Source organism: Capra hircus, chromosome 18 (genome assembly GCF_001704415.2).
Source record: "Capra hircus breed San Clemente chromosome 18, ASM170441v1, whole genome shotgun sequence".
Classification (NCBI taxonomy): domain Eukaryota; kingdom Metazoa; phylum Chordata; class Mammalia; order Artiodactyla; family Bovidae; genus Capra; species Capra hircus.
In genome coordinates this window covers 60,575,632-60,588,678 of record NC_030825.1, presented here as the reverse complement: position 1 = coordinate 60,588,678, position 13,047 = coordinate 60,575,632, and the positions used below count along the sequence as shown (strand labels likewise).

Here is a 13,047-nt window from a genome sequence, read left to right as displayed (position 1 = left end):
ATTTTGTGAAAACTTGTGTCCCCAGGCTGCAGAGGAATGTGAAAAAAAACTAAGGACATCTTTGGGAAGAATTCTGCAAGTAAAGCCTGGCAGGAACCCAAGACCCCCAGGTGATTCCCACCAAACACTCACCGCACCCCTCCCCTACCCCAAGGGCTCAGGCGCAGGCTGAGGACAACCACACCCATCCTAGAAAGAGCCCCTCCCCAGGAAATCAGGTTGAGCTTTGCTTCTAGAAGTGCCCGCCCTAAATCCTCCCTTCCTGAGGTCTCAGATGTACCAAATGTGAGGTTTCCCTCAGGGTCCTGAATTCAGGTCTTCCTCTTACATTTTTTCAAAACCCTCATAGCCAGGTAGCCCAGAAGTAGGGTCCATTGTCTTTGGTGAATTGTTCTGCGGTCTGCTCTCTGTAATGCAAAAAGGAAGGAGAGGAACTAGACGGGAAGATCTGCAAATAGAGTGGAACACCAGCATGTGATTAGCAGTCAAGTTAGTCTTGGTTACCCACTACAGATCAGGAACACAGAAAGTCAGCAAAGAGCTCAGAAAAGGGTGAGAGAAACAAGAAAACTTCTTTTTCACTGCAGCAGTTGCAGGTTAAAGGGCTGTATGTGTTATGCCCAAGTCACAAAATCTCCCAATGACCACCAGGGAGCCGATATCCGATGCAAAAGCAAGAGAGTTTTTATTACCAAGCTCTAGCTGGGGCTCCCAAGGATACCTACAGAGCGGCTATAGGGAGGAGCCCCAGGTTTTGGATTACATTGATTATATAGGGAGTATACATGGAAAAAAAGGATTTCTAGGTAGGGGAACGTCTGATTGGTCACTTTCTTTCGAAGGGTTCTGTGTTGGTTCTTGATTGGTCCCTATTGTCTAGGTAGACTACAAGTTCCTGAGCATTAAGTCAGCAGATTTTGGTCTGGGGTCCGATTGGCACATGGGCGGTGGAGTGAGGTCAGGGGATTTCCAAAGGCTCTTTTCCTGGAACCTTACAAAATGGAGTAGCTTAGATTCTTCATATGGATGCCTTTGAAGGTATTTTCTCAACATGCAGATGTGAGTTTGAGACGTCATATTCCCACAGAAGACGCAGAGCAGGAGGAAGAAGAGGAGGAAATGGCAGCTTCTCAGGTAATTTCCTGTCCCGGGTGTGGGGCTGTGTCTGCTTTTCCTCCTGACATGCCTGGACTGAGAATCTGCAAACCTTTAGTTCTCTGCTTCTAGGTTTTCTGCCTGGAGTGCTTGTTATCACCTTCTTATTTTTTCCTTTTTTTTTTTTTTTTTTTTTTAATAGTGAAAACCAGCTCTTCATGTTTGGTCTCCCTCATATTCCAGAGCCTTTTCTCCATTGTCTGTATCCTAGCTTTCTATAGAGCATGATGAATTCTCAACATGAAATAGTGACTTTCAATGTTGAATACATTCCCTTTGTGAGAGATCAATATGGGGAGGCACTGGTATCTGAGATTCCCATTGGGATGTGGTTCAGTGTTAGGATCTTAGGGAAGTCGGGGAAATGCCGTGATGAATTTACATTTGGATGCAATTCAGCTCTCTAGAACAGGAGTAAGAAAATGCCCTTGTTAATAGAATGAACTCAGCATTCCAGAATTTTTCAGAAGTAGCAGAGACAATCCTCTATACCGATAAGAAAAATATACTAATTAGATGGACTATTAAGCTACAGATCATGGGAGGTATATAGGAGGTGGAATTTGCAGAAAACTGACATTTTTCATGATAGATTGAGATCATGGTTTTCCTAATATTGCCAAGATGCCTGGCAGTGATATGCATTTTTCCATGTACTCTTACCCCGTGACCTCTGATGTTCACTGCTTCTGTGAGATTTCCACGCTATGAAATTCTTTTTTTTTTTTTCTTGAACAAGGGTCTTAGAAGGAAAAAGTGATGATATGCCTATCACAGTTAATGAGGAAATGCCGTATCTTCTTAGTTACTCTTTGCTTTGAAAAATGGACACTGTCAGGTAAAACAGATGCACAATTTGAGAGATGTCAATTAAGTTTTATTTGGGGCAAAATGAGGACAGCCGCCCAGGAGACAGCATCTCAGAGAACTCTGAGAAACTGCTCCAAAGAGACAGTGGGGGAAAGTCAGTATGTGAGTTTGGTGAAGGGGGAGTTCAATGCAATCAAGCATTTGCTTTACAAAAGGTTTCCTGCCAGTCGTGAGGAATTGAAGTCATCATTTAGTGGTTTAGTGTATTTCTAGATATGAAGAGATGCAAGGATTGGCATCATGAAAGCAGTTCCTGAAAATATCTTATTCTAGAATTGATGCTTTTGAACTATGGTGTTGGAGAAGACTATCCAACCAGTCCATTCTGAAGAGATCAGCCCTGGGATTTCTTTGGAAGGAATGATGCTAAAGCTGAAACTCCAGTACTTTGGCCACCTCATGAGAAGAGTTGACTCATTGGAAAAGACTCTGATGCTGCGAGGGATTGGGGGCAGGAGGAGAAGGGGACAACAGAGGATGAGATGGCTGGATGGCATCACTGACTCAATAGACGTGAATCTGAGTGAACTCCGGGAGTTGGTGATGGACAGGGAGGCCTGGCGTGATGCGATTCATGGGGTTGCAAAGAGTCGACATGACTGAGCGACTGAACTGAACTGAAAGACTTGTTCCAGCAGATTCCCTGGAGCAGAGTGCCTCAATCCACCCTGAACTCCCTTAAGGGGACTGAAGTCAGTTGCAGCACCATAGGGTTCATTCAAATTTGCTGGCATATTGAGTGCAGCACTTTCACAGCATCATCTTTCAGGATTTGAAACAGCTCAACTGGAATTCCATCATCTTCACTAGCTTTGTTCTTAGTGATGCTTCCTAAGGCCCACTTGACTTCACATTCCAGGATGTCTGGCTCTAGATGAGTGATCACACCATCGTGATTATCCGGCTCATTAAGATCTTTTTTGTTCAGTTCTTCTGTGTTTTCTTGCCACCTCTTCTTAACATCTTCTGCTTCTGTTAGGTCCAGACCATTTCTGTCCTTTATCGAGCCCATCTTTGCATGAAATGTTGCCTTGGTATCTCTAATTTTCTTGAAGAGATCTCTAGTCTTTCCCATTCTGCTGTTTTCCTCTATTTCTTTGCATTGATCGCTGAAGAAGGCTTTCTTATCTCTTCTTGCTATTCTTTGGAACTCTGCATTCAGATGCTTATATCTTTCCTTTTGTCCTTTGCTTTTCCCCTATTTCTTTTCACAGCTATTTGTAAGGCCTCCCCAGACAGCCATTTTGCTTTTTTGCATTTCTTTTCCATGGGGATGGTCTTGATCCCTGTCTCCTGTACAATCTCATGAACCTCATTCCACAGTTCATCAGTCACTCTATCAGATCTAGGCCCTTAAATCTATTTCTCACATCCACTGGAAAATCACGAGGGATTTGATTTAGGTCATACGTGAATGGTCTAGCGGTTTTTCCTATTTTCTTCAATTTCAGTCTGAATGTGTTAATGAGGAGTTCATGATCTGAGCCACAGTCAGCTCCTGGTCTCCTTTTTGTTGACTGTATACAGCTTCTCCATCTTTGGCTGCAAAGAATATAATCAACTGATTTTGGGGTTGACCATCTGATGATGTTCTTGTCTAGAGTCTTCTCTTGTGTTGCTGGAAGAGGGTGTTTGCTATGACCAGTGCATTTTCTTGGCAAAACTCTATTAGTCTTTGCCCTGCTTCATTCTGCATTTAAGGCCAAATTTGCCTGTTACTCTAGGTGTTTCTAGACTTCCTACTTTTGCATTCCAGTCCCCTATAATGAAGAGGACATCTTTTTTGGGTGTTAATTCTAAAAGGTCTTGTTTAGTGGCTGGCAATGCTCTTGGCAAGTGCCGATTTGTAGTTGACAACACTCCTGTGTGTTTAATGAGATGCTGAGATTTGGGAGTGGGGATTTTCATCACTCAAGCCCAGGTCTGATCATTTCCAGTACACTCCATGCTCACATTACAGATAGAGTCTCACATTTCGGTATTTTCCAAAATGTTTACAAGAATCATATTACTGCTAATCTATGTTCAGCTGTGCTAAATTTTAACATATAGTTCCATGCAAATGGTAGATTATTCGAGAAATTAAAAAATTCAGAACCAGAGCTGTCTATTTTTTTAGTCACTGTGCATGTCTGCAGCCTAGTCTATTTTAAAAAATTAAAATAATATTGTCACACAAGTGTATGTTCCTTGGTTCTTTGTCTCGTCACAACAAAGATTTGGAGTGACAGACATTAAAGCCCTTGGCACATCACAGCTCTTGGGTCTTGGACAAACCTGTTATAGCTCTTAGGCAAATCAGTGTTACAGCCCTATTTTATATAGAAGATAGCAGGAGAATCCATCCTCGAAGTGTGAGGGCATGCCAACCCAAAGACTCAAAGAGAAGAGATTGGAGGAGTGCGTCGGGGAGGGAGAAAGAGAGAAAGAACACACACACACACACACACACACACACACACACATGCGGGGAGAGAAAGTGGGAGAGAGAGAAAGCACTTTGGCTCCTCCTTTTATATGTTTTTTCCTCGACCTGGGCCTGCCCTATGCAAATTGGGTTTAGCCAGGAGTGCTGTTTGTTCAGGAGACGACAGTGGCATCCCACTTCTGGTCCTTGGACCCTCCTTGACATTCCTTGTCTTTTAGCCACCACCATTTTGGACTCCTTTCCCTATTCTACCTACCTAACAATATCATCCTCAAATATTTATGTACATTTTCAATCAGTTAAAAATTATCCTGATTTTGTTGACATGACAATTTGTCTCTTAATAAGTACACAGTTCCATTTTAGTGTATGTCTGTATGCATGAACATGTTAACATCATTGATTGATTTTTTCTTTTTCTTTTCGGAAGATTCCGTGAAGCAGGGAATAGCTACCCACTCCAGTATTCGTGCCTTGAAAATCCCATGGACAGAGAAGCCTGGCAAGCTACAGTCCCTGGGGTTGCAAAGAGTAGGACATGACTGAGTGACTAACACTTTTCTTGTTTTTAGTATTATTTACAAATACAGAAATTTCTATAAACTTTCATGAGCGTTAGCTCTGTGCATTTGTCTGTGTTTGATTAAAGTCTAGGGTCACAAACTGAAGTAAAATTTGCTGCTGCTGCTAAGTCGCTCCAGTCGTGTCTGACTCTATGCGACCCCATAGATGGCAACCCACCAGGCTCCCCCGTCCCTTAAGCTGTCATTTAAAGAAAGTTTGTTAAAATATTTGCCAAAAGATGCTACAGCAACATTATTGATTTTAAATTATTTCTGTTATACATTCAAGTCTCTGAAAACTGTCAGAAAGTAGTATATACCAGATCGTTAAAATGATTCTTGTTGCTGAGGTTACTATCCTATCAGACATGTAAAATTAGTAAAGCACTTAAAGTTCAAAGTTAAATGTGAATTCTTTCCTTGCTATTCTGCTTCGTTGCTGTTCACACATTGTCACTCATGGAGCAGAATTTTCAACATTACTCGTACAAATAAGCTTGTGAAAAATGTGGCACACTGAGCCCACTCCAGAACAAAGTGCTTTTAAAAAATATTTCCTGTTTCTTTTGATAGTTTATTCTGTCAACTGAGTACAACACTCAAAATAAATATGCCAGTGTTGATCTGATTATAATTTCTCTTCCAAATCAGAATAATTTCTGTAGTTGTTGATGGATCGTATCTCATCCTCTTTTCTTGGGGTTAAAAATGTGGTAGAAGATATTACTGTGTAAAAATTATATTCTTGTGTAACACCAGATATTCTCCTAAGGCAAAACCATTTCTCTTGCTGGTTTCCTCTTGGGTCACATTAGGAAGTCTTCCCATGGCCACATGGAACCTGTACTTTGTATTTCAGGGACAGCTGACATTCCAGGATGTGGCCATAGACTTCACTCAAGAGGAGTGGGAACTCCTGAACCTCAGTCAGCAAGAATTGTACAGGGACGTGATGTTAGAGAACTACAGGAACCTGGCCTCCTTGGGTGAGGATAACTTCCAGAATCCCTTCTCTACCCACTGGGTTTTGGTTCCTGTATTTCTAGAATGACTCCTAGAATCTTCTGCTCCTTATAATAGTTTCAGATCCCTGCTTTCTATGGGAAAATGGATATTTATGAGTTGAGAAAGAAGACCTCATGATGATTCATTATGATTCTAACTTTTCCTTGATGGAATCTGCCTCCTTCTTCTAGCTGAATGGTAATTCTGTAGGTTCTGTGGTATAAAAGGGTGCCACTCTCCTTTATAAATCAGATTTCTCCTACTTACTTACTTTGGCCTTAGTAGCACTTGACTAGAATCTCAAGATCTTTTCTTTATGTATTTGTTAGTTAGAAAAGTGCTTTGATAAAGTATTTGAGGATATAATTTTCTAGGCTATATTAACATTCAACCATGCCTTCTCTAGAATGTTAATAATGTAACAATGTAATGAGCAAGGTTACAGTCATGTCTGACTCTTTGTGAGCCTATGGAATAGTCCATGGAATTCTCCAGGGCAGAATACTGGAGTGGGTAGCCGTTCCCTTCTCCAGAGGATCTTCCCAACCCTGGCATCAAACACAGGTCTCCCACAGTGCAGGTGGCTTCTTTACCAGCTGAGCCACCAGGGAATGTTCATACAGCTTAGGAAATTATGTCCCCACATACTTTAGTTCTAGGCTGTATTAACATTCTACCATGCCTTCTCTGGGCTTCCCAGGTGGCACTAGTGGTAAAGAACCTGCCTGCCAATGCAGGAGACATAAAAGAAGTGGATTCGATCACGGGGTTGGGAAGAACTCCTGGAGGAGGACATGGCAACCCACTCAGTATTTTCGACTGGACATTCCCATGGACAGAGGAGCCTGGTGGGCTACAGTCCATAGGGTGGCAAAGAGTCAGACAGGACTGGAGCGACTTAGCACATGTGCCTTCTCTTCTCACTTCAATACATATTAGATTGGAATCTGATGAATCTCTAGCAAAACAAATATTCCTTTTCTTGATAGCAGGTCTTGTGGTCTCTAAGCCAGACCTGGTCACCTTTCTGGAGCAAATGAAGAATCCCTGGGATGTAAGGAGACTGGAGACGCCAGCCATATACACAGGTAGGGGTCAATGGATGGAGCCGATGAGTCAACGACAGGTCCAAGGATTAGTAAGGAATTCATCCTTTGACATGTGGTTTGGGAAGATCTGCTTCAATGGAAATGATTTTAGAGAAGTCTGGGTTTCTTTCTGTTGCTGTCATAGGCGGATATCACCTGCCCCATTCTGTCTCTTTAAATCATTCCTGAATTCACCTCCAGTGATTACTTTTCTCAATCACAGTGAGAACTGAAACCCTTCTGTTGGCCTGTGACAACCTGCATGAACCGATTACTATTCCATTTCTTGGGGGGCGGGGGGGCCCTAGGAAAACTGCACATTTCTGAAAAACTCTAAGACGCTCCTATTACAGTTTCTACCTCGAGATGGCAGTGTGTGAGCGGAATTGTAGACATGCTGCCAAAGTTCTAGGAATATTGGGGACAGAGGGTTTTTTGTTTTTTTTTTTCTGGCATAATTTCTAAAAGACTGGAAGCTTCAAATATGATCTTGTAAATTTTAAATTCGAGTAATTTCTTCACTGTATAAACCAAAATCTCCCTAAAGACAAAAAATGCCAGTCTCAGGGTTACTTCAAAATTCTGTTTTCTTCATATGAAGTCATATGAAATGTTAAGTGTCTGCCCCAATTCCTCAATACTAAAAGACTTAACTGAATTGAACTGAACTGAAAAGACTTAAATATATTCAATTAACTCAAAGAATTTTCAAATAAATTGGCATAAGAGCTTAAAACATTTTCCTCCATATTTTAATGGTTTCAAAGTATTACAATGGTTAGATAATATAATCTTTTTAAAACATTCTTATTGGAGTATAACTGGTTTACAATGTTGTACAGTGAAAAGAATCCATTTTATGTATAGATATCTACTCTTCTCTTAAGATATCCTTCCCAATTAGATCTCCACAGAGCATTGAGAGTGTTCACTCCATATTTTGAAAGTCTTATTTCTTAATCTCTCAAGAACTGCTTATTTAATGAATCTTGTTATCAACTTCCCCAGGCTTTGTCCTACATGTCCTTGCTTTCTGATTAGACCTATGTCAGTATCATTTATGATTTTTATATTGAAACCTCATATAGAACATGCTAAAATAAAAACTGGGTTAAAGAATTGGAGGGCACCTAGTGGCATCTGCATTTAAGATGACTTAAGTGGAAGAGTAATCATTAGACTGCCTGTCTCTTCTTCATTTAGTGGTTCTTGTAGCTTTTTGTCTTGCTCCTTCCTCTACACCATACTTATTTGTCCTCTCATTTTGTCACATCTTCTGGGTTTGTGGTCTGTTCTGCAGGCTGCAGGATCCTAGCTCCTCTTGCTCTGTTGTCTTCCCCCTAGAGGATGAGGTTGGTCCACAGGCTTGTACACTTATTCCCTTGATCTGGGCTTTGATTGTTGTTATTGTGACCCATGCCTCCCCAAAATATTGAGGGGAGCTTCCCCTTGGCTCTATGGTTGTCACTGGTCTGTCAGGGGTGGGGTCTGCTCCCTGATTGGTGGAGAAGAGCCCCCAGATGCGTTTCTTCGCTGTGATTCTGATCTATGGTCAAGGCAGGTAGGATTGGAGGACACCTACTGGGAGAGAAGCCACTAAGGATTGCTCCTCTGGGGATGTTCACCTTGGGGTGTGCTCATGCACTGTGTGAGCCTCATGTGACCCCATGTTGGCACTGCTCTTGGCCCCCCTTCAACCATGAGCATGCTGGCACATTGCTCTGGTGCCAGTAGCTTTCAGTTTTAGGGATTTACATCCACTGTTTGTGAAAGCAGAGAGATTTGCCTCCTCAGATGTTCTTTTCACTGGAAAAGCAGCATAGGTCCAGTGAACTCAGGTCCCAGAATTGCATTCATGGAGCTGGACCTGCTGTGGTGCTATGGGGGCAGCTCAGACTCTGGCCTAGCCCCAAACCCTAGTATACATCCCCACAAAGTCCACAGCTGCTAAAGCTACACCTCCCACGACTGGGGGAGCCCTGGTTGTCCATTCAGATGTTCTGTAAGGGCTGAGTTCACAAAGCCAGTTGCAGGTATAAAAGCATGGTTTGTGTAACCGTGAGGAGAGATGTCAGTTTTTCTTCCTTAACCCTGGGGCTCAGCTGAGCTTTCAGCTCCTTCTCTGTGTGGGCCACCCACAGGTGTCTGCTCCAAAAGCTGCCCCAGAGCACAGGAGTCTGCTGATTGTGGAGGAGGTGCATAGGGGGAGGCTGTGGCTGGAGCTCAATAGAGCCCACCCGGGTGGTGGCCCTTCCTAGTGCTGAGAGAGGAGGGTCCAGCACAGGGGGAGAGGGGCTGCAATGGTGGGTCTTCCCTTTGGGCATCACTCAACAATGGTGCTCTGCTCTCTGGTGGTTGCATTCTAGCTTATAGAGCTCCTCCCTCAACCCATTCCCTCAGGATGTCTCCTCACAGCCCACAGCAGTCCTCTGCCTGGCAATGCTCTCCAGACCCCATATTTCAGCACCCAGCCTTTGTCTGCAGCAGCGGATACCCTCTCAGGCTGGGTGGGCAGGACAGGGGTCAGTACCCTGTGCACAGGTCTCACTCTGTCCTGCTGCCACAGACTGTTGCCATGTTCTCTTCCCACAGAGAATGAGGCTCCCCTTTTGTCCCAGCTGAGCTCACACCAGCCCCAGTAGATAAGAATAGTAGATAAGAAAACTTTCATTTGATATCTTTCAGCTGTGTCTTCTCACAACACCTGTGGTTTGATGCCAAAGAATCCAAGATTAGAAAATTTAATCCGAAAAGGAAACCTAGGAATATATGAAAGAGCTCACCTTGGAAATGAACATTTAATGAAAGACCAGGAATATACGGGAGTATGTGAAAGACCTAGAAGATGTTTATATGGACAGAAAGAAACCAAGACAGTTTCACACAATGCGGACATTACTGCCCAAAGAAATGGGCAATGTGAGTCAAACTGTGGAAAACACCCATTTCAGTTATCAACATCTGCAGAGAAGTGTATCTCTTCAAGCAAAGGCTTAAATCAGTTTTTGAAACATACACGTTCTCTGAAGGGAAATGTGGAAAATCTGGAAAGTCATCCAGTCTCTACTGCAAATACTCATGCAAACCACTCTGAACACAGGCTTCAATTACACATACATTCAAGCATGTCTGAAAACCAGAAATTTAAAAATGATGGGGAAAACTCACAATATAATCAGTTTGAGGGATCTGTGAGCAAGGGGTCATTATTCTTCCACCAACAGACAGTTTCTCTCTGTTCCAAAATGTGTAATGATGATAGTAATGGAAGAGAGTTAATCCCACCATCATTGTTCACTGCACATCATGATACGGTTAATACAGAACAACTTCTCATGTGTAATAACACGAGTCAGGCCTTAAGTAAGAGCTCTACCCCCAATAATTACAAGAATATTTACGATGGAGTGAGAAGCCACTCATGCAATGAAACTAGGTGTAAAACTACACAAGACTCTAACTCTATGAAACATCAGGGACCTCAATCTTCAGACAAAGATTCTAAAAATAGTACATGGAGGAATATCTTTTATCAAACATTAGGTTTTCCACTAAATGAGAGTACACATACTGGAGAGAAGACTTACAATTGTGAATATGGTGATGTTTCTAATCAGTCTTCAAATCTCACTCAACAGCAGAGTATTCAGAATCCGCACAAAAGTTACAAGTGTAAGCAATGTGAGAAAGCCTTTACTAACTCATCCAGTCTAAGTAGACACAGGAAAATTCATTCAGGATGGAAACCTTTGAAATATACAGAGTGTGACAACACCTATAATCAGAATTCAGAGCTTAGTCAAGATCAACAAATCCACACTGACAAGAAACCTTATGAATGTAAAGAATGTGAAAAAGCATTTAGGTCTTACTCAAACATTAGTCGATATCAGCGAATTCACACTGGGGAGAAGCATTATAAATGTACAGAGTGTGGCAAAGCCTTTAATCAGAAGTCACATCTTACTGAACACCAGAGAATTCATACTGGAGAGAAGCCTTATAAATGTAAAGAATGTGGAACAGCCTTCAGTCACAACTCATCTCTTACTCAACACCAGCGAATTCATACTGGAGAGAAGCCTTATAAATGTACAGAATGTGGGAAATCCTTTAGTCAGAACTCATCTCTTACTCAACACCAGCGAATTCATACTGGGGAGAGGCCTTATAAATGTAAGGATTGTGGCAAAGACTTTAGCAAGCACTCAGGTCTTACTCGCCATCAGAGAATTCATACCGGAGAGAGGCCTTATAAATGTAAGGATTGTGGCAAAGCATTTAGACAGCACTCATGTCTTACTAAACATCAAGTAATCCATTCTGGAGAGAAATTTTATAAATGTAAAGAATGCGGAAAAGCCTTCAGTTACCACTCATCTCTTACTCAACACCAGAGAATTCATACTGGAGAGAAGCCTTATAAATGTCAAGAATGTGGAAAAGCCTTCAGTCGCTACTCAACTCTTACTCAACACCAGAGAATTCATACTGGGGAGAGGCCTTATAAATGTAAGGATTGTGGCAAAGACTTTAGCAAGCACTCAGGTCTTACTTACCATCAGAGAATTCATACTGGAGAATAACCTTATAAATGTAAAGAATGCGGAAAAGCCTTCAGTCACCACTCAAGTCTTATTCGACACCAGCGAATTCATACTGAAGAGAAACCTTAAAAATGTAAAGAATGTGGAAAAGCCTTCATCAAGCACTCACGTCTTACTCAGCATCAGAGAATTCATCCTGGAGAAGTGGCAAAGGCTTTAATCAGAGCTCTCACCTTGTTAGACATCGGAGAGCATGTACTGGAGAGAAACCCTAGTAATAAGTGATGGAAGAGGTTTGTCCTAAACATACACTTCAGAAAATACAAGACCATTCATTTAAGAAAGAAAAGGAATGACATAAAGAAAATGTAGAAACGTATTTAATAAAAATGAAATCTAAATAAATAGAAATTGCACACTAGAAAAAGTGAAAGTCACTCAGTTGTTTCCAACTCTTTGCAACCCCATGGACTGTGTCCATGGAATTCTCCAGGCCAGAATAGTGGAGTGGGAGGTGGATTCTTTACCAGCTGAGTTCTTAGGGAAGCCCACACAATAGAAAGCATTTCATCAATCCTGATTTTTAAAGTTCCTCTTCAGGAGAAGTATTGTAGATAGTAATCCATAGTTAAAACAGAAAATTGAAATGTTGGTATGGATCACAAGAGAAAGGTTGGTATTTAGAAATGTACAATTATTAGGAATATATCTTTGTTTATATTGACATGATTTGTGATTATTTGAAAACCAAAATAAATGTGATTCAACTCTCACATTACTCCATGCTGCTATGCTTCATTTCTAGTGTGCATGCAAAGTTATGTTTTTGATGATTGCTATCTCAAAGGTGAGACAAGGCCTCCTATCCTAGGGAGAAATCATTTATATTTATTCTCCATTAGAAGATTAAGGACCCAGTAATGTAACATGTACATCTAAATGGAGGTGTTAGTCATTCATCTCAAACATCCCTGTAGGTCACCATGAGGTAAGTGTTCAGGGAGTAATTCCACATATTATAGTAAGATGTACATTTTCAATAGTTATGTCACTTGCTTAATACAATGACATTTCACTGAAATCTTGATGTATCTTTATAATATCAACAGAAGTCATGAATATTAGTGGACATGTTTCAAATGAAGACATCTCTGATCTCCTAGAAATGTATGGAAACCCCTCCCAGAAAGGTCATGTAATTAGTGTATGTCTTATTTCATAAACAATTAACCTCCATGTTGTAACCATAGGAATCACAGTTCTCAGATCATTGTATCAGAGGAATGAATATCATTGTTTATGCTTGTAATCTGTATTTTATTCAGTTACACAGTGGGTTGGAAAAGGTTTTATTCTGACTGTGTGGTATGACATGTTAATAAAACTGGATG

The 13,047-nt window shown here is 41.4% G+C and overlaps 1 protein-coding gene across 1 annotated transcript; it reads left to right on the top strand.

Annotated features, from left to right (window-relative positions):
- On the top strand, positions 1,120 to 11,695 carry LOC108638027 (putative zinc finger protein 66). The gene is made up of 5 exons (XM_018062999.1): positions 1,120 to 1,134; positions 5,876 to 6,002; positions 7,014 to 7,109; positions 9,795 to 10,836; positions 11,005 to 11,695. The coding sequence occupies exons 1-5, from the start codon at positions 1,120 to 1,122 to the stop codon at positions 11,693 to 11,695; spliced, it is 1,971 nt and encodes a 656-aa protein (XP_017918488.1).